The 20,124-nt window shown below is 48.2% G+C and overlaps 8 protein-coding genes across 8 annotated transcripts; 5 read left to right on the top strand and 3 right to left on the bottom strand.

The window, feature by feature from the left end:
* Positions 1–484: 484 nt before the first annotated feature.
* Positions 485–1,989, top strand: EV420DRAFT_1261032 (gamma-glutamyl phosphate reductase; the record flags this gene model as incomplete). The annotated part of the gene is made up of 4 exons (XM_060467041.1): positions 485–649; positions 698–968; positions 1,022–1,344; positions 1,393–1,989. 4 exons carry the CDS (start codon positions 485–487, stop codon positions 1,987–1,989), a joined length of 1,356 nt encoding a protein of 451 aa, XP_060337774.1.
* Positions 1,990–2,036: 47 nt separating this feature from the next.
* EV420DRAFT_670911 (uncharacterized protein) lies at positions 2,037–3,648 on the bottom strand. Its single transcript, XM_060483011.1, has 6 exons — positions 3,580–3,648; positions 3,385–3,525; positions 3,186–3,322; positions 2,824–3,132; positions 2,390–2,760; positions 2,037–2,341 (listed from the first exon to the last, which is right to left on the bottom strand). Exons 1-6 carry the CDS (start codon positions 3,585–3,587, stop codon positions 2,084–2,086), a joined length of 1,224 nt encoding a protein of 407 aa, XP_060337773.1. The 5' UTR covers positions 3,588–3,648; the 3' UTR covers positions 2,037–2,083.
* An 87-nt stretch (positions 3,649–3,735) lies between these two features.
* Positions 3,736–6,103, bottom strand: EV420DRAFT_1507622 (WD40 repeat-like protein). The gene is made up of 8 exons (XM_060471384.1): positions 5,990–6,103; positions 5,756–5,941; positions 5,593–5,679; positions 5,293–5,544; positions 4,805–5,242; positions 4,543–4,753; positions 4,412–4,490; positions 3,736–4,363 (listed from the first exon to the last, which is right to left on the bottom strand). Exons 1-8 carry the CDS (start codon positions 6,085–6,087, stop codon positions 4,137–4,139), a joined length of 1,578 nt encoding a protein of 525 aa, XP_060337772.1. The 5' UTR covers positions 6,088–6,103; the 3' UTR covers positions 3,736–4,136.
* A 1,213-nt stretch (positions 6,104–7,316) lies between these two features.
* Positions 7,317–9,023, top strand: EV420DRAFT_670864 (uncharacterized protein). The gene is made up of 6 exons (XM_060483010.1): positions 7,317–7,666; positions 7,721–7,992; positions 8,045–8,213; positions 8,266–8,571; positions 8,632–8,804; positions 8,853–9,023. Exons 1-6 carry the CDS (start codon positions 7,427–7,429, stop codon positions 8,890–8,892), a joined length of 1,200 nt encoding a protein of 399 aa, XP_060337771.1. The 5' UTR covers positions 7,317–7,426; the 3' UTR covers positions 8,893–9,023.
* Positions 9,024–9,177: 154 nt separating this feature from the next.
* EV420DRAFT_1507616 (ribosomal protein L37ae) lies at positions 9,178–9,954 on the top strand. The gene is made up of 5 exons (XM_060471383.1): positions 9,178–9,216; positions 9,276–9,320; positions 9,374–9,457; positions 9,517–9,626; positions 9,689–9,954. The coding sequence occupies exons 1-5, from the start codon at positions 9,214–9,216 to the stop codon at positions 9,723–9,725; spliced, it is 279 nt and encodes a 92-aa protein (XP_060337770.1). The 5' UTR covers positions 9,178–9,213; the 3' UTR covers positions 9,726–9,954.
* A 1-nt stretch (position 9,955) lies between these two features.
* On the top strand, positions 9,956–14,208 carry EV420DRAFT_670824 (rab-GTPase-TBC domain-containing protein). Its single transcript, XM_060483009.1, has 5 exons — positions 9,956–10,802; positions 10,949–13,218; positions 13,275–13,575; positions 13,632–13,811; positions 13,865–14,208. Exons 1-5 carry the CDS (start codon positions 10,008–10,010, stop codon positions 13,955–13,957), a joined length of 3,639 nt encoding a protein of 1,212 aa, XP_060337769.1. The 5' UTR covers positions 9,956–10,007; the 3' UTR covers positions 13,958–14,208.
* A 317-nt stretch (positions 14,209–14,525) lies between these two features.
* Positions 14,526–17,264, top strand: EV420DRAFT_1507612 (glycoside hydrolase family 47 protein). Its single transcript, XM_060471382.1, has 17 exons — positions 14,526–14,602; positions 14,661–14,728; positions 14,781–14,885; positions 14,938–14,956; positions 15,011–15,216; positions 15,274–15,614; positions 15,664–15,738; positions 15,788–15,806; positions 15,856–15,882; positions 15,935–16,047; positions 16,101–16,304; positions 16,364–16,447; positions 16,503–16,544; positions 16,602–16,791; positions 16,845–16,905; positions 16,953–16,972; positions 17,024–17,264. The coding sequence occupies exons 1-17, from the start codon at positions 14,536–14,538 to the stop codon at positions 17,078–17,080; spliced, it is 1,698 nt and encodes a 565-aa protein (XP_060337768.1). The 5' UTR covers positions 14,526–14,535; the 3' UTR covers positions 17,081–17,264.
* EV420DRAFT_1507602 (MATE efflux family protein) lies at positions 17,265–20,092 on the bottom strand. Its single transcript, XM_060471381.1, has 16 exons — positions 19,878–20,092; positions 19,441–19,810; positions 19,171–19,385; positions 19,084–19,109; positions 18,919–19,033; positions 18,836–18,860; positions 18,760–18,779; positions 18,626–18,697; positions 18,352–18,576; positions 18,274–18,295; positions 18,120–18,218; positions 17,974–18,069; positions 17,864–17,919; positions 17,678–17,810; positions 17,603–17,619; positions 17,265–17,551 (listed from the first exon to the last, which is right to left on the bottom strand). The coding sequence occupies exons 2-16, from the start codon at positions 19,803–19,805 to the stop codon at positions 17,331–17,333; spliced, it is 1,707 nt and encodes a 568-aa protein (XP_060337767.1). The 5' UTR covers positions 19,806–19,810; positions 19,878–20,092; the 3' UTR covers positions 17,265–17,330.
* Positions 20,093–20,124: the final 32 nt, after the last annotated feature.

The following is a 20,124-nucleotide window of genomic DNA, read 5'->3' as shown; positions in this document are numbered from 1 at the left end:
AACAGCAGAGCACGACGACATCCTTGATCTAACGTATACCACACTCTTTTTGCAACGGTTTTTGGAATTCTATATATATACTGTTATTCTCGCAATCCATGCTATCAGGCTGCACAAGCTTAGTATTTTTGCACATATGTTTTGCGTTCGGGACATTGTACCTTTTTAGTATCTATATCTTATGCGTAATCAAATCATTGACGACGACCTTACAAAGTGTAGTCGTCGAAGTCGTCAACTCCAGGGAACTGGAAGGTGAAAAGTATCGATATCCAACCGGACTAGGTGATAGTCCCCGACCAGTTCGAAAGCCTGTCATGGCTGTAGCAAGGGAGAAGACTGTAAATATTGACCAAGAGCTACAGGATGATGGCCGTGCACAAGTCCTGGAGCCACAAAAAGTGCTTCCTCTGGATATACGGAGAAAGAAGGAGCCGAACACAGGGCCGAAATAGCCGAGCCCACTTGGACTCTTCCCTCAAACATGGCAACTTCCGCCTCAGTCGAAATTGCAAAGGCGGCAAAGCAAGCATTCGAGGCATCGCAGCTCATCCCGGCCGAAGAACGCGTCAAGGCTCTCCATTCCATTTGCATTGCTCTCCAGGCCAATAAAAATGAAATTCTTTCCGCAAACGCAGATGATTTGCAAGTATGTTTTGGTCCGTCTTCAGATGTTAAGAATCTCATTCATCGGCAGGCTGCACAAGGAGAGGTTGACGCTGGCAGAATGAGCGAGTCTATGATGAAAAGACTGGACCTGTCAAAGGGGGACAAATGGGATTCCATGCTTCAAGGCGTCCGAGATGTCGCTGCACTTCCAGATCCGACCTCAGTGGTCACGTACGCTTCTGAGCTGGACGATGACCTGGAATTGTATAGGGTGTCGTGTCCAATCGGCGTCCTACTCGTCATTTTTGAATCGCGGCCGGAGGTGGTAGTGAATATCGCTTCTTTAGCAATAAAATCTGGTGGGTTTCGCGTTCCTTTCTTCATAAATGAAAAGGATATCGATTATATGTAGGCAATGCTGCTATATTAAAGGGCGGAAAGGAATCAACACGAACTGCTGTCCTTCTATCGAAAGCAATCTCAGAGGGCCTATCGCAGACGTCTCTCCCTCAAACATATATCCAGACAATTCAAACACGCGCAGAGGTTTCTTCCTTGCTCGGACTAGACCAATACATAGATCTAGTTATCCCTCGTGGAAGCAACAGTCTCGTCAGAAACATCCAAAACAATACTCGAATTCCTGTCATGGGCCATGCAGACGGTTTGTGTTCCGTCTACCTTGACGAAACTGCGGATATCGAAAAGGCAGTTCGAGTTGTCGTTGATTCCAAGGTTCTTTTTATCATTACCATTGTGTATCCTCGTCTAATGATCCACTAGACTGACTACCCATCAGCTTGCAATGCTGCAGAATTCCTCATCGTGCACGAATCTCTACTCAAAACAATATGGCCTGTGGTCGCACAAGCGCTGATTGCATCCAGAGTGCATCTGCAATGCGATCCTTCTACGCTCGACGCTGTCAGGTCACTAGAGGACTTTGACGCATTTGTCCAACCAGCAGACGAGTCTTCGTTTGCGACAGAGCATCTAAGCCTTACAATGTCCGTCACCTCGACTCCTTCCCTTCAGGATGCAATTCAATTCATCAACTCCCATTCATCACATCACACGGACGTTATCGTCACTGAAAATGAACAGGCTGCATCGGTCTTCACTCGCGGTGTAGATTCCGCCGGCACCTTTGTTAACGCCAGCAGCCGATTCGCAGACGGATTCCGCTATGGCTTTGGCACCGAGGTAGGTATTAGCACGGGGAGAATACATGCCAGAGGACCCGTAGGTCTGGAGGGTCTGGTCATCTACAAGTACATGCTCAGAAGCAAAGCCGAAAAGGGTCATATTGTCGGGGAGTTTGGTGCTGGCAAAAAGTCCTTCAAGCATAAATCCATAACCGCGAAAGCAGTCCCATTTTAGTAGGATAGCACATTTCAAGTGATGATACAAAGGATGTAAGGATATATACCATGTCAGAATCTATATGTCATTATCCGCGGATCTGTCCGTTACATTATGAAGAATCAACCTTGGGCTTCTTCTCACAATTGGAATCTTGAGCGTCGTCTTCCGCCTTGCGCTTGACGGCAGAAGTGTCCTCGGGAGCCTTTTTCTTTTTCTTCACGACCATTGAAGTCAAATCATTGACTACAGGCTCTTGGTTGGGCACCACCGCCGACCCAGCATTGAGCTCCTTGTCAAGTGCATGCGCAACCATAGCGGGAGCACTCTCTGTGACGCTTTCATTCGGCGAAGTCTTCAATTCCTCGATCTGACCAGTATTTAGAATGTTGAAAGCAATAAAAGTAGAATGCCGTACCTTCAAAACGAGGTCGTCCTTCAAACCTTTCAACTCCTTGATCTCGTTTTCTATCTGATTTGTCGTCAACCTCTCGACGGCGTCTTCGCTGACAGATTTTGCCTTCCCCTTCCCTTTAGGATCCTGCTGAGCAGGCGGAGGTAGAGCCGAGGAATTAGGTAGCGCAGCTTGTAGTTCAGCAAGTCTGCTCTCCAGGCTTTCTAGAGCCTTCTCTGCATGGATGATGGAATCCGCGAGTCGGCCGGATGTGAGGTCAAGCACAATACTGAGCTTGTAATGAGCCTCTGCAATTTGACGTGATGAAAATGGTAGCAGCTCGACTTTCAACGCCAAAGCAGATTCATAATCTGTGATGGCTTGGTCGAATTTCTCTAAAGAGTGAAAGGAAGGCTAGTTAAAGTGATATCAACGCCTGATAGAAAAAGCAAACGCACCCGTTTCCAAAGACACGTCACCAAGAGTGATGTACGTGTCTGCCAACTTGAGGCCCACCTGCTCATCGCCGCCTGCTGCTTTCTGCTTCTCATAGATAGCACGGGCCAGGTCCAAAACTTCCCAAGAAGCATTAAAGTCGTCTTCAGGCTCTGCATCCTCATCCTCATCGTCCTCAGCAGCAGCAGCCTCCTGCTGGGCGCTCTCCATGGCCTGAGCAAACAAGTCAACCGTGCCATCCTCCGTGTCTTCTACGTCTCCTGAGAAAGAAAGGATAGGGCCTTTTGCTGACGATCCGGAACCGCCTGGTGCTGGTATCGCGACATTAGTCTAAAGCCAAACAGGAGTGAGTGGCACGACACACCGTTGTCTTCCACGTTCTCCTCAGGTTGCTCCTTTCCCAGCACAGAGTTCTGTACGATAGCATTCTCAAGCAATGCCTTTCCGTATGCGAAGTAGAGATCCTCTATCCCTGGTGCCTCATCCCCATGAACGTCAGTCCTGGAGAAGGGAAGAAAAACGCGTCAAAACGCGCAAGTATAAAAGGCAGACGCGGAACTTGCAAGAGTTCAAGTGCAGTAGCATAATGGTCCACTGCTTGTTCATATTTCTTGAGTGCAAAGGCGCGTTGTCCTTTCTCGACGGCAGCCTCCACTGTCGTACTGCGTTCCGGCGTATCTTTGGATGCAGCTTCGGCTGAGCTTCTGTGAAAATATACTGTGATGAGCAGAGTATTGTGTCAGTAGATGTACACTTACGATGCCATTTGTTGAGGTAGAACGGGGAAGGTGGTGGTGGTGGTGGTGGTCGAAGTAACGAAGGTTGTGACGCGACGTGTCACAACTTGGATTTTGAGCCGTTCTTTTTTGTTGCCTTTGTTCTTGTTCTTTGTTCTGCCACTTCTGCCACCAAGTTTCAAATTCGGCACGGTTACGACGTACATCGCTTGTGGCTCTCAGTACGAAGTTGCTACCAGCCACTCAATTGGACGATTTACAGTTCTTCTACTAGACGCGCCGGATCACTTCCTTGGAAGTTGGTACTACTACACTCTGTCTCTTGTAACCATGGTCACTTGAACGAACACTGAAACGATGTGATCCACCTGTCTTCCACTTGGTTTTCTTGATTTCGTCATGCAACACATTCTGCACTGAGTATACAACCTGCCCACAATACTTTTACTCAAAAACCGCCGGCAGCAGTTTCATTTTCTTGCGAGAGGGTTTCTAGACACCTGCTTCATAAGTGAAAGCTTCGTTGCGAACATAACATCCTTGATCTTTCAACACTGCTCGTTATTCAAATTTCATAGCTATTCAGGTGTTTTCGGGTTTTCACCCTCCCCTTGTCTTTGCTTCTCCATCACCGCCCGTTTGCTCTTCAATTTACCTAGTTCCTTCTTCCCTCTAACTTGGCTACCACTAGCGCTTGCTTCGTCGATATCCGGGCGATGCATGGGATTATGCTCGACGCCAGTGTTTTTGGGCATGGATTTTAGCGCACCATACAGATCCAATCCATTCAACTCATTCGCTGAGGCTGAAGCAGGTTTAGTTTTCACTATTAAAGGGAAGCGGCGGGCAATACCTAATATCGGGGAAGAGTTTAGCGTTGACAGAATCTGCTTCTGAGGCACAGGTAAGGCATCATCCGGAATTGCGGATAGCTACAGGAAGGCCAATTAGTACTCCATGGAAGGAATCTAGGATAGCATATACCTTCCCTCCCGTTACAATTTGGGCCAGGAAAACAAAAGATGTAGGTATACCCGATTCGGAATATGCGCCGTCAACAGAAATCCATATGATAGGTGCCACCGCTCCTTCAAAGGTCAAAGTAAAGTCCAAAACCGGTTTATGAACGTTATAAGCCTGGATTTCAGAAGCTGATCCGTCTGTTGGGAACTGTGTTATGAACAGAGCTGTACCGCTGCAATTTATCGATGAGTAAGGGATGTCGAGTTAGGCATATAACAGTTACCCAACGATGCTGAACAAAATGTAAGTCCTGTCCTCCCACACTATTGAATCGATTTTCTGCACGACTAAGACCGTAGCCTCCTCTTCGGCAATGGCTGATGCCTCCTCTTCGAGAATCGGAGTGTCTTCATTTCCTTGCGAGACATCCACATCCATATCTGCGGGATCTGGCTCCTTGTTTGCTGCCTTGCCTTTACCGCTTTTTTTCCTGCGCTTGTTTCCCTCTGGCGACTCTTGTTCGTCATCGTCGTCATCAGGTTTTCTGCCTTTCTTATAAGGCTTAGTTTTTACCATTATAAAGTCCTTGACCGCATCCCAGATCGGAATATCACACTTCCACTGGCCTGACAACCAATCCCACACTTTGAGCTCGGCATCCCCGCCGCCTGATATCAAAATGGAAGGATCAGACTTTAGTATATGAAGTGCGGAAACGAATCTGTTCGATTTTAATGAGCATACGAGACGATAAGGAAGAAAAGAGCCAACTTAGTGGATCCTAGACAGAAGGTTTCAATACAGTATCCTTGCGGATACCAACTGACTCGGATATGTTCGTCCCTGTCTGCTGTGATGATAAATTTCTCATCGGAAGAAAGTAGAAAAGTGGTAAGGAGGGACGTGTGGCCAAGGATTAGGGTTCCGTTGGAAGCAGAAGGATGGGAAACTAGAGAAGTTCGATCACGTTGTTCTTCTTTCGTGTCTTCAACTTTTGAGATGGGGGGAGGATCAAGTGGATAGCTAGAGATATATGTTAGCACAAAAAAAATAACAGATGCTGTTACGCACCTGAAAATGTCGCCAAATTTATCTGACACCAAGATGGTCTGTCCGTCAGCGGTGAAGGCAACGTTGGTAGGCTTTTTAGGCAATTCTCTGGCAACACGCGAGTATATCAGCACTAGCGAAGAGATTGAATGACAAACAGATGGAAGGAGAAGATGATACTAACCTTTCACTTGCGACTTTCAGATCTCCGTTTCCTACACTCCAGACTCTAAGTGTTTTGTCATCCCCTACGGTCGCAAGATGGATTCTCTCGTTATCCAGCACAGCACATCTTATCGTTCCAGAGCTCAACAATGTCTTTTGTTCCTCAGGAGGAAAGCTCGTCGATGAAGATACAACTTTGCCCGTCCTGTGGTCCACTGAGTTATCATAATCACATATGAAACAAAAGACGAACGACGGGTCTATTATCTGTATGTGGGGTCCAGATACTGCAATAAACGTTGATGATGACGGGTAGATAAGTTCGGAATAAGGATACACGGGCGAATCCATCGTGGTTGACTGAAAAGTTTTGGCAGATTGAAAATGCCGGCATCATCGGGCCGGTTAGCCGAATCCGGTTCAAAACGATCGATCATTTCCCAGCTTGAACTATCACTACGAACGCAACTCAGAGCTCAGGGAAAATCTGGAAAAGGACTCGTTCTCATCAAGAGGGAAAAACTTGTGCCCCTTGTCAACTGTTATGTCGCTGGGGGACTGGCTTGGATCATCTGCTTGTGTGATATCAACCCTTTTTTGTTGATTCAAGCTCTTGTGTGGTATACAGTGCTCAGTACTTATTCTAGCCAACCAAACTGGCCATTTAGGTTAAACTAGCTCGGCGCTTGAGTAGCAACACTTATCCGCAGACCCGATTCTTCTTTATCGTCTCACCTACTGCTCCCTGGCCTATCCTTAATCTATCTTTGCTGGACCTTGGTGGCGCACACCTCGGTTACTTATTCTTGTGGGCAGGGCCGTCAACCAATTGGGCAGCCGCCGCTCTATACATCTGATCCCGCCTCTTCCGCTCAATTTATCGTTTCCTACTTACCTGGCCCCGTCTCTGTTCCAGGTAACGAAGCTGTCGGCCTGTATTCCTCCCTCCGCCTCTCAGAGTCTTCAGTGAGTAGGTTTTCAAGGTTCTGCATATTACCTGTAACTCAAGTCAACCCTGTCTTGACTTCTAGTATCCATCATGCTATATCCCGTTCTGGTACAGCCTCATGTTGTGGAGCTTGAAGGGGTACCCGCGGTCCCACTAGTTGTCTCCAAGGACAACAATGCTCAATCGTCGGTCCGAGTTTTCCACGGCCACACCCTTAGGTCGGCGTTGTGTCGAAGTTGTCTTGAAGTGCCTGGATAGATTGTTCAGGTCGGTCCTCTCCCTGATGGTGCTTACGGTGATGATCAGATATGAACATTCTCCCGTGGTTGACCCTTCCATGTTGTATTGTAGTTACTGTTTCCGAGGGACGGCTAAGTGTGCCGTCGGAGATGCAGTGTCTCTTGCCTGGGCGGTTACCTCACAAATCGCCGCAAGTGCGCTCATTTGTTGTCTACCGACGATATATCTTTATCGGTGTTACTCTAAGGGACTGACCTGGCTGGTGTCTCCTCGGCTATGATGCCTGATGCTTAAAGAATACTATATTTTTCCTTCGTCTCCAAGAACCAATCGACTCCTCGGGTACTCATAACGGTCTCCGCGCAAAGGAATAGCTCCCTTCACCTGTCCGTGTACCATCCAGGGCGTACACGTGTATGGCGCACATAAAATGCTGCCACCGTCCCCGGAAAATGTCATTTCTTGCGATCTCTTCGAATCTCTCCCTTCGACACAACCACGATGCGCTCAACTCCAGTATACTCCCAGGATCCGTCCTCTTCTGAACTCCTTCTTGAGCATGAATCGACATCTTCATTGGGTCCCGGGCGCTGGACCTACCCGACTAAACATATGGAGGTCGACCTTGGCCCTCGTATGTGGGGGCCATCGCATGCTCCCTGCTACGGCTTGAACGGGAAGGTCGAAGGCTCGATCCGCTTTTCAGGCAGTCTAAGCTCGGTAATCGCAGTCACATTGACGGTCAGTTCCCGGCATATCTGTGAGATACGCCCAGCGTTCTGATATTAATTTTAGCTCGAGGTACGCTTTACCACATCAGAACAACGGTCTTCGACGCTTTTATCGCGTACCATTCCCGTGTATACACCGTTTGCCGCGTCAGCTCCCCAGTGGAACGATGGCTGCCCGTTCTCACTTCCCATACCCACTGAAATCAACACGAAGGGGGGCGTATCGAGTATGCCACCATCATTTTCTTACTATAACTACAACACCATGTGCGACATCTCTTACTTTATCAAAGTGTGCATGGTTCGAAAGAGGAATGGTTTTTGCACGCATGAATCGTGAAGATTTCCATTATTTTAGATTTCAATCCGCCTAACTATTTATTTCTAGTCGTCTCATACCAATCATGTACCTTCCAAAGTCCGAGTCATCCCCAGTTCAGATGATACCGTCAAAGGTCCAGGAGATGCCCGTCTCATCTATGACACCGCAGTGGCCAGATTCGAAGAATAGACGTCGTCCGGTGTGTCCACCTGGGAGCTTTCATGATACAATCTACGTTAGTGGCTCCTCCGTCAACGACTTACAAAAGCATCCTGACAATTCCTCAGTTTTCTCTACCTTCCGCCACCTTTGCTTCGGGCGATAGAATCCCCTTCTCTGTCAGTCTTGATACTACCAAGCACTCGCTGTTGTCGCAGGTCTTGGACCAGAACATACATATTGCTCTCGTGAACAGGTTTTCCCTATGGTCCTCGGCCAACTCAAAACCCGTATGTTCTGAGCGACAGATAGCGTCAGGCTTCGTGAAGTCCAGACATAACTGCCAAGGTAAAATTCTCTTGCAGGGATCCATTCAGGCAGGATGTGCTGGGAGGGAAAGTTCGTGGCGTCTTGAAGGTGTTGCAAGCATGGAGGTATGCTGCCACTACGCGCCGTGCTTTCCTATTAACTGACTTCCTTTGTGCTCGGCGCAGTACATTCTTCGCGTTTATGTGACCGTCTCCGAGCATCTCCTCGGGAAAATCCCTACTTTTCATCATGAAACAGTCATTACGTTAACAACGGATGAGTGCGGTACATCACAGCGAGAATTGAAGACGATGGGCGGCATTCCTACGCCAGCTCTTGGTCTTCAAATTACACACAGGTACTGGCTTCCTCAGAGTATTCTATCCATCATCTGACCTCTTCGTAGTGACGAACCAGTCACTGTTGCCAATGTTTTCATTATTTGAAGAGGACTCATAGATGAATACCATACAATGTACTTCATATCTAGATATTCTAGATATAATAATGGTGTAAATATGAAGCCCAATTTCCGGCAGGCTTTGAGAAAGTTATGAATCAAAGCCGTATTTTTTACTCCAACGACTCATGAGAGATTTATCGCCGGTCTTGTTGAACCTTTCAGCCTGAAATAATCGTGGGAATTACTTTCCATTATTGTCCAAAGAGCAATCTGTATAGTTTATGTAATATATTCTCACGCCTTGTAGACGGAAAGTGTACGAATTAGGCGTAGACGAGACCATCACCCACCTGTACTCCTCAAGATGGTGAGTATATTCTGTGTGTCTAGTGTATCTTTGGCATTCGCTAACGTCGACGTTTGCAGACCAAACGCACGAAGAAAGTCGGTATCACCGGAAAATACGGTACAGTGAGTGACGACTACTACTCTTTTACTCGTTTGTGGCTGAGTATGTCCTTCAGCGTTATGGTGCCTCCCTGCGAAAACAGGTGAAAAAAATGGAAATCTCACAGCATGCACGATACACCTGCACTTTCTGCGGCAAAGTAAGCTGCCCTGGTCGATGGAGAATGGGTCTGCATACTCATAGCTCTGTCATTCGTAGGACACTGTGAAGCGAACAGCTGTTGGCATCTGGAACTGCGGGTCGTGCAGAAAAGTCATCGCTGGAGGTGCATGGACTGTGTCGACGACAGCAGCTGCGACTGTACGGAGGTGCGTTTGTATTTTCTCGGTCTGCCATGGATAAGACTGATTTGCCTTCTTTCTCCCTACAGTACCGTTCGTCGTCTACGTGAGATTACAGAGGCATAGAGCTACCATTTCCTTCTCTGTCGTTGTCATCGTCTTCCCACGTACTTTTTGTATGTTCATATGTCACCATGAAATCGAAACCACTATGAACAACAGCCTAAGAGCGTAGCCATGGAAATGATATTCCTTAGAAAATTCTGTACAAAATGTGATGTTTTTCTCGTGATGATCACGGGCCTGGTTATATGACCAACACATGGCGCAGCGTGGCTTTCACGTTGTTCTTTCGTCACCACCATGTAATTCGAGCAAGTCATTTTTCCTTGATTATACCAAGAAATAATGTCTTCGCAAAGCACTACTCCCGTTCACTCCCACCCTCTTTCTCCCGACGAAATTCATTCTTCATCTCGCAGCCGCATTCGTCCCCCTCGCGACGCCGATACGCGGCCCACCAGTAATTATTTTGCCCTCAAAGCTCAGTTCGAGAACGATGCTGTTACTTCACCTAGCTGGGACGGTAGTGTTAGAGGGCACAGGAAGGCAGAGCGGCGGCTGTCTACGCTTTCGACAGACGTCTTCCTCGACAAGCCGACTTCCTCGCCTTCGACACCGGCAAGTCCGAGGATAGCCCCGCTCATCATTGTCGGTGCTTCCAATGCTTCCATGTCCACGCCGCCTGGTACGCCGAGTAGAAAGTTTCCAGACTTCCTGCTCCCGAACGATGTTGAGGCCGGCAATCTACATCCGTCCGCTGCTTCACAGGTGCTAGCCACCAAATGGCACGAGTATTCCGACGAGGCCATCCAGTCAGCTATCTCTAACCTGAGCGTGTCTGAATCTCCAGCTGGCGTGTCCAGCCATCCTTACCATTCCGCACTACGGGTACTCTCGTTAGCTCTGAACAACCTGTCGCGTGCAAGGTCGGAGCTAGAGGAACAACGGAGGAAGTTGGAAGAGAGAGAAGGCGAGAGAAGGCGGAGAGCAGAGAACTTGATGAATGAGCTACAGCCGTCAGACCAGGACGTCGCAAGACGCGTACTTCAATCGATATTATCCGATGAGCAGCCCGACGAGGAAAACAAGGATCACGACGACAAGGATTACCTTCATGTTCGGAAGCGACCAAGTTTCATGGTGAGTTGTTCAGAATTAAGACGTATATATGCCTGCAACCATTCACCTCGTTCGCCGTTGCCTTTGCATTCCGGTGGAGCAAAATCTCGGTTGAATGTTCTGTCGTCACTGTATGCGAACTCCAATCTGATTACGTTACCCTGTAGTCCCTCACAGAATCTCTCTCGGAAGCCATTGCTGACGAAGTACCTCTGTCACGGAGCGTGCCAGACGACGTGTTAACAACGCCCCTCGCATCAACCGCGGATCTTGGACTGACTATCGAGTCCGTTCCAGCTGCCAACGGGGATTCTCGAATTCTTCGTGATACAGGCACTGACTCTGGCGGAGAGACCATTAAATCCAACGGTTTACCTCATAGATCGCGTCCAGAGCGGTCAACATTAGGAGACTGGATGGGCACGCTATGGGGCAAAGGTAAACCTTCAAATCGGACTCGAACAGTCAGTACAAGTGCTATAGTTCGTCCCGAGTCACAGGATGCTACGCCACGAATCCCTGCTATCAATAGACCAAGGCGCAGAACGGCAAAAAGCGTCTTTGGCACGCTTGGTATATCCATACTCAACCCAGGTTCATCGACCTCCTTGAAGGAAGATCCTCCTGTGGTGGAGAGACCAGAGCCATCCTCTGACGTTGTATCTATAAGGTCGGATCGCACGACCCACACCACATACACCAATGCTTCCGCCATTTCCTCCATGGGATCTCCCGTGCAAACACCTTTTTCGCCTGCTTTAGCCGCGCCGTGTTTGACTACTAGTCTTGATCTGGAGACCAGCTCGACACATTCAGTCCATGACCCTGCACCTGTCACTGGAATGCAGGGATCATCTCTTCGCGCTATCGCCAACGCTACTCGTGTCATGACATCTGATCCCTCTAGCGTCCTCACGGATGGTGGTCAGGACGTGGGACCTCTGGTATCAAGGCTAGCCTTTGAACTCATTCAAAATGCTCGTGACCAAGGCATTAATTTCCGGGAACAACGGCAGAAGGACAGGAAAGACCGTAAACCTGTCGAAGCGGATAAAGTCGGCCCTGTTGCTACGCTCAGTCAAGCACCAGGTGATGCCGCTGTTACGCTAAGCAGAGCCCTTGGTAGCCAACCGGAAGCGTCTACCAGGGCGAAAACAAGATCGGGGCCGTCGTTTTCAGTGCCTTCCTCGTTTGCTGCACCTCTTTTCGGGACGTTTAGGTCTTCACAGCAGCACAGGAAACCCTCAAATGCTGTCGGTGATAGTAGGAAGGGCGCTACACAAGATCAGTCTACACTACGCGGTGGTAGTAACGTCGCGTCACCGAATGGTGTAACTCGAAAGGCGCCTTCTGTTCCGTTAGAGTCGATAATACCTGATACTGCCAAACCGCCCACACAATATCTTTCCAGATCTTACACTCCCCTGACCTCACGCAATTTCCATTTCTCAATACCCCTACCCCATGCTGCATCACGTCTGACAATTTATCACGACTCGCTAGGCCAGAAACCTTTGACCGATCGTTATGGTTTCATGTACGACGTGTCGTTATATGATCTCCTCCTTCTCATTCGAGCTAAAGAGTGTGGGAATACCGCCCCTGCTTGTTTAACAGGGGTCAAGATAGCCGATAGGGAGGAGGATAATTCTTGGCCAGATGACGAGGAAGAAGAAGACTTAAAATCTGCCGTTGACATTGTTAAAGGAAACTGTGACTGCGATGGCGAATCGGACACGCGGAGCTTTCGTTCTCATGATTCGCCTCCCGCAGAATCACTTTCAAACAGTATTCAGTCGGGGTCATCTTCGAATAGCAAGAACCGCAACTCTCTTGCTGCACATTCAACTATGACCTCTTCGGCGACATCCATACTGTCTGTCAATGCAAGCACTCCTCGGCATGCGTGTGCCAACACTGTGCGGCGACTCCTAGATGAACTAATTGGCATACATGATGAACGGCAAAAGGCCCGGCGGAAGGATTGGGACGCCTTCGTCAAACAAAGACGCAAGGTAAAGTTCCAAAAGTCACATTCCTCAAACTCATCGATATCAACGGGGACGAACAAGGCAGTTGCTATACTCGGATTAGGCACGGAAGACACAGAGGATGAATTGGGGCACAGTGATGGGCTCATTGGATTTGCGCAACTTGGGCTCTCATCTAATCGGGACGAAAGGAAAGAATTTGATAAATTGTTAAGGGGTGGTATACCGTTGGTGTATCGACCGAAGGTGTGGATGGAATGTAGTGGTGCATTGGAGATGAAAGAGCCAGGGTTGTTCACGGATTTACTGGCGGAAAGTGACCCCTCAAGTCATGCGGTCATGGAGATTGAGAAAGATGTCGGGAGGACGATGCCCTTGAACGTATTTTTTGGCGGTGACGGAGCAGGTGTTGACAAATTACGGAGAGTCCTGTCTGCTTATAGCCGGTATGCCATAGTTCGCTTTCTCCGGACCTCATTTCTTACTGTTTGTCAAAACTTAGGCGCAATCCTGACGTTGGATATTGTCAAGGGATGAATTTGGTGACATCCACACTTCTGTTAGTTCACGCCGACGAGGAAGAAGCTTTCTGGGTGCTCACTGCTCTAGTGGAGCGCATACTTCCGGAGCATTTCTTCTCACCTTCTTTGTTACCGTCGAGAGCGTGTCCTCTTGTGCTTTCCGAGTACGTGCAGGAGCACGCATCAAAGCTCCATGCGCACCTTGTGGAACTGGGTGTAGATTTACCGGCTATCTGTTTTTCATGGTTTTTATCGTTATTCACTGACTGTCTACCGGTAGAGGTGAGTGTTGCACGTCAAGTCCTCCGCAGGGAATTGACCTACTATTCAATTTTCAGACTTTGTTTAGAGTATGGGATGTGTTTCTTGTCGATGGGCTAGATGTCCTGTTCCGCGTGGCTCTTGCTATTCTAAAAAGTAACGAGCAAGAACTTCTGCGTTGCCAATCTATCCCGGCGGTCTATGTCGCGTTGGAGAACCTGCCTACGAGGATGTGGGAGGCAGACAAACTATTACAAGTGAGTTCAATGTAGCATGATGAACCTTCAACGTATTGACTAGCATTATCAAGCTGGAAGCGGAGCTTCGGGCATCTGTTCTTCATACTGATCTTGTTAACAAACGGAATTCACACGTCTTAGCACTGGGACAATTGATGTCATGACATTGAGTTATTCTAACCTGCTGTTTTTGTTCGCTTTATAGATTATGTAGATAGAAGTCTTGGTCACAAATAATATGTACGACTCGTAGCTTACAGATACCATCCTGTTAATACTGTAAAACGCATCGTTGGACATCATGATTACGGCGTTTGCAAGGTGGCTCCTCAGTCTTGTGCTACTTGATTGGATGGGTGAAAAGAGGGTCAGTGCTGCTGTAAGATGGGAATTTAATCAAATAGGCATCTGTTAGTAAAGGCATTGCTGGGCAGAAGAACGACGCGAAACCTTGGCAAGAGTCTTCCGAAGACGCATTGTAACACAGCCACATCCGTCTCTGATCGCGACGTTTAAAATCTCCGAACACAAAAACTCGACCGTTCGCCGAAAACTAAAGTTCTTGAGGAAGGTTTTATCTCCTATTTTGCTGTACAAAGTACTGTTACGCAGAAGGCTCCGGTGCATTCTTTGAGCGTTTATTTCTCCGCAGTCATTAATTTTGTCTTCGGCTACTATTGCTTCCGCGAATTCCTTGGCGCTACGTGTACTAAATTGGTTGCCTCTACTTCAACTCACGACCATGATGCCACGAAGGCAAACAGAATCATCCCAGGAGAGCATTTTTGCTTCCATTGGAGCATTAATTCGTCAGTAAATGTACTCGCCTGTGAACAGTCGCTTAATCAAGTCTCGCTGAATCCATAGGGAATCGGCTGCGAACAAAAGCCTTAATATACGCTGTCTTTTCCGTGTTGTTCATCATCTCATATCTCGTGCGGGGAACTCGATTTCACGACTCTTTCTCAGCTGACAACTACAACCCAGTATCTGATTCCTCTCACTGTTAGTGATGTACCTAGCGAGACCGTCACCACCAACTATCTGAATGCCGATGTCTCGAGAAGGGACGCTGTCCGTGCCGCATTCAAGGTGCGGTTTACATGCTGTAAACCAGCCTACTGATCTAATATAGGTACCAAAGCATGCCTGGAACTCTTACGGTTAGTACAGACACGTGCTGATTGAATAAATACACACTGGTTGTTCTTGTATAGAGAAAGACGCCATGGGGGCTGACGAATACCATCCCATCAGCCACCGTGGATCCAACTTTTCAGAAAATGGAGGGATAGGATACACCGTGGTAGATGCACTCGATACCATGCTGATTATGGACCTTCACGATGAGCACGCTCGTGCGCGTCAGTGGATCCAGGACAAACACTCCTTCGAAAGAGAGAGTAACTTCAACACTTTCGAGGTGCACTCTTACCTGCCATGTCTCCATTCAAGCTTCATGCATTAAACTACATGGCAGACAACCATTCGTGTTCTGGGAGGACTGTTGTCAGCCTACCAACTCGCCGGCGACGCTCTTTATTTAGAGAAAGCAGTGGACCTAGCAGACCGCCTTCTTCCTGCATTCGATACTCCTACAGGTCTTCCACTGCCTATGGTTAACCTAGCAAAACGCACTGGTGTCCAGGATCAGTGGGCACCCGACCAAATCAGTACAGCAGAAGCTGTAACGCTCCAACTGGAGTTCAAATACCTTGCTCAATTGACGAAGAAAAACGTGTATTGGTCGAAGGTGGAGAACGTTATGTCTGTTATCTACAAGTCCTTGCTTCCGCACAGTCTGGTCCCCATTTTCATGAGGTATAACCCTTTACTGTGATAACGTATTGAGCTTACTGCTGGTGTGCAGTGCTAGTAAAGGAAATTTTACTCAATCTGATATCCGTCTTGGATCCCGGGGCGACTCTTATTACGAGTATTTGATGTCAGCGTTTTCTCTTACCTTCGGACCTAGAACTAACACAGCTGTCTAGTAAGCAATACTTACAAACGGTACGTTTTCACCACACACACATTTCTGCCGTATAATTAGTAAAGACAGGATCGGACGGAGCCTATATACAAAAAGGTATGCTACTAAGAAGGGATTCGCCAGACTAAAAAAAAATGTACCACGTCAGATGTATGCAGACTCGATGAAAGGCCTGCATGACAACTTGGTGCAGAAGACATCCCGTCGAGGGCTAACGTATATCGCTGAACTCATCCCTCATCGGTCAAGGGACGGTAGCACGTACGTTTCTCCTTTCTTTTACAAGTCTTTTAGGCAGTGATACCCATGGCCAGAACATGGGACCTTTCCGCCAAACAGGACCATCTCGTCTGCTTCCTTGCAGGATCGCTGATGCTGGGCGCCACTACCTCAGGAGCAGCCAAGCGCACTGTATCTATCCCTCCCCGCCTAAAGGAGCTGACGCCTCAAGGGCAGAGAGATTGGCAGACCGGCGTGGATCTTCTGGAGACCTGCATGGATACCCATCGAACGTCGACGTATGTTTGCAGTCCGTGGAACGGGGTGTGTTATCATCTAACTTGATCCTCTTACCCAGTGGCCTCTCCCCCGAGATCGTGATGTTCCGAACAAACGAGGAGAAGGGAGAATGGGACCGAGACTGGTATATCAAAAATTCTAGGTTAGCCGCCCACCGACCTCTTACTGTCCAACTTGTGTTGACGGTGTCGTTACAGAAAAGGCGGACCATCATCCTACGATGCCCGCTATATGCTCCGGTAAGTCGACCGACCAACGTGCTGTTTAACGCCTGGTTCAATCAAATCACCCCCCAGTCCGGAGACAGTTGAATCGTTGTTCATTGCCTGGCGACTGACCGACGACGTTAAATACCGCCAGTATGCTTGGAATATCTTCTCGGCTATTGAAAAGCATTGTCGTCTAGAGGACGGAGGGTATGCTACGGTCTTGGACGTGGACACAGTTCCTGTTTCGCGGGAAGATAAGCAAGAGACCTTCTTCCTGGTTAGTGTTTTCCATTGGAGGGGTTTTCTGTGGTATTGATGGAGCCTCCCTAGAGCGAAACTCTGAAATATTTGTACATGACATTTTCCGATTCAAGTGTCATACCACTGGACAGTAAGTTCTTGATACTTGCATTTGGGACTGGATTCTGATCGAAGCAGAATACGTGTTCAACACAGAGGTAGGATTTCCATCAATGTCTGTTCTTTCTGTGCGCTGACTCCGGGAACAGGGACATCCATTACCGATTTTCAAGCCTACCGACATGAAAGCTGCTTTTGTACTATGAGAGTGCGTTAGATGAGGCTATTTATCTGTTACGATTCCGTCGAATTCGTTCTCTCCGTCGCTGTATAGTATACTGGTACATTGGATCGGCCTTGGTTTGAAGCAATTGATTTTGGCCACCCAGACTAATACATTCATCATCCACCTATCTATCTAAAAACTCGTTCTATGTGGTATTTTTTGGCTAAAAAATGTGATCATGGTTAATTTTCAACCGTCAAGAAGCGATTCGTAAAGTTCATAGCTCGTCGTCAGCCTGTCAAACCCTCCTCAGCATCCATCTCCATCCGTTGCTTTTTATCTTCCTCTTTGAGTCTAGCCATAGCCTTGGCGACTTCGTGATCCCAATCAGTGCGAATACAGATGATGGTTCCAAAGACGGCGCAGTAGATGAGGGATACAGTCAAGCCGTACCATAGTCCATGTAGACCCATGCCGGCCTTGAAGGTGAGTAGAATTCCGAGGGGGATACCTACGCTCGAAGTGAGTACAAATGATACCATACGCGGACGGGGAGACCTACCGATAATATAGTATGCACTGCAAGACATAACGGATAAATAAAAATATGAGGAAGAGATCAACGGGTGCAATATACCTTAGATTCAGAAGTGCTCCAGTGACCTGTTTACCTCGAGCACGCAAAACACCTCCGCTAACAGCGGCTCCACCATCGAAGACTTGGAACACGGCCACGACGGGAAGGATGGCGGCAGTCTGAGCAATGACGGCTTCAAATTTGGAGTCAGCAATAGAGAACCTGACAAGGAAGGAATAAACCTACCAGGGTCGTCATTGAAAAGATGTCCCCAAGAATTTCGGAATACAAGAAACATTATGCTATAGTTGCATGTGAGTCAACGATACGATATAGCAATAGAGATAACAGCGGACCAGAATAGTGATGACATGATTAGTGACATGACAAGCGACGTATTGGACGCGATTCCAGCTCGCCGGGCTTTGCGTTCACCCAATAGGTTACCGATTCTATTGGAGATTAGAGAATAAGCTGATACGCAATCCAGCACCTGACTCACCTAACGGAAGCAGCAACCGAGAGGGAAAATGGCGCCTGGAAGGTTGTCGATGACGACACGAGCAAGACAGATTGGGTCGCGAGGGCGACGGGACCAAGCCTGTAGACTAATAGTTCGGGTTTAACAATATTAACACAAAAAGCAGACAACTTGCAAAGATGCGGCGAGTCCGATCACTACCATTGATCGCGTCAGTATGTATTTTTAAATTAGCGTTTGTGATAAGACTCACACTCCCATGCCCACCACTCGGAAGCGGTTTGGCCCACGCCACCTAGACCGAGGTGAGCCAGGACGCCGAGACTGGTAAAGCTCCGTCGACAGATTGGATGCCACGCAGTCTTGGGAGCAAAGAAGACACCATAGAGTGTTGACAGGAGAGCCACGAGATTGAAGGATATCGCTGTGGATATGGGTGCTCCGATAAAGCCGAGTCGAATCGGCTCAGGGCCCCAGACTGAGAACGTTGAGTAACGAACGTGCTTGAACCGAGGAGAACGGCTCACCAAGAAGGTAATTCAGCAACGCGTTGATAGGCGCGACGATGAATATGATGCGCGTGGGCACGGCGAATAGACCTGCAAAAACGTTCGTGAATAAATTTTATTGAAAAGAAGTCGAGCCAGGAAAATTCGCGCACCTTGTGACTGGAAATACCGCCTATTAATGGTAAGAATAATGAGCACATGGCGTGAGGAGCAATCAAAGTTACGTGCCTACTGATGCAGTTGAACGCGTACGCTATTAAGAAGGCGACGATTAGTGATGCGCGCAGGAAGGATAGTCTAAATATAGCTACCTGGTAAACCAAACGAAACATAGCGGAGATACACTGCTGCGAGATGAGCGACATCCGGGTCTTGCTTGAGCAATAACAAGATAGCCTCGGCGTTAAACCAGACAGCATACATGGGCTGCAATATTTTCAGTTCTTAACGGTCAGGGACGCGAAGGAAGGGCGCACAATAAGGAGAACCGCCATCACGACAGCTGTAATACGTTGAAGGAAGGTGAAAATTTTTCAAGTCAGATAACCACGATAGTGACATACCCATCCGTTGGGACCAAAGGCCAACAAGTTGAGGCTGCGAAGTCCATGCGGAAGGAAGCATAGTGTCAAGGGCACTTGTGAAGCCTTGGATGATACTGAGGCCAGATACACTGGCAGTCATCGACCCTAGGGTTATTGCTGCCAGGGCTGTCGTAGATAAATGTCCGACGGAGAGTACGGAAGCCATGACAAGACTGTACTCCAATACATGAGTTCTGAACGCGTCCTTTAGTCACTGACTACGTCAAGAAAGAGCAGAAAAATACTAACCCCCAGACAGGAAGACCATATCTTGTCAGTATCCGGAATTCCTCCCAAAAAATGGCCATAGTATTTTCATGGGATGCATCATCGTTGTCTTCGACATGTTCCGGGATACGGGGAATTGCAGGGTTGAGGAGGGGCGTGATTTCGTTGAACGGAGGTGGGGCAAGGTGGTCTTTAGCCATGGTCGGTTTGGACGGCCGAGGGACGCTTAAGAATGGGGAGCCCTCGGTGCTATCAGAGTCATATTCAGGTTCCTCGGTGTCTATCGGGACGGCATCGTCATTAGTGGAGCGATGAGCAGCATAGCGAGATAGGATAGCATAGTCAGACGGGAGGGAACCAGTGGCCTGATAATGGGGGGAGGCCATGGTAGCTGACAAGAAGGAAGATAAAGAAACATAAGAGATTTATATGTTGACTCGGAAAACAAGATGAAATACCTTGCTTTTAGGGGTAAAATGTCAGCGGCCTTCCCAGGGTCCATCCCTTCTTTTTGTGAGAAAAAAAATGGTCGTGTGCCCATTTCTTGCTTCTAATCCACCGCAAACCAGCAACCCCGAAGTTGCGTAAAAGGCCCGAACGAAACGGTTCGTCGCTGCCGGGCCCGACTGCCGCGGCAAAGATCAGTGCTGATGTGTGTTTGGCAACGCCGTCCAACTTGACCTTGAACTTCGTTCGCGTTCACCG

Source organism: Desarmillaria tabescens (genome assembly GCF_030435595.1).
Source record: "Desarmillaria tabescens strain CCBAS 213 chromosome Unknown EV420scaffold_3, whole genome shotgun sequence".
Taxonomy (NCBI): Eukaryota; Fungi; Basidiomycota; class Agaricomycetes; order Agaricales; family Physalacriaceae; genus Desarmillaria; species Desarmillaria tabescens.
The sequence above is the reverse complement of the archived record's forward strand: the minus strand, read 5'-3'. Positions and strand labels throughout refer to the sequence as shown.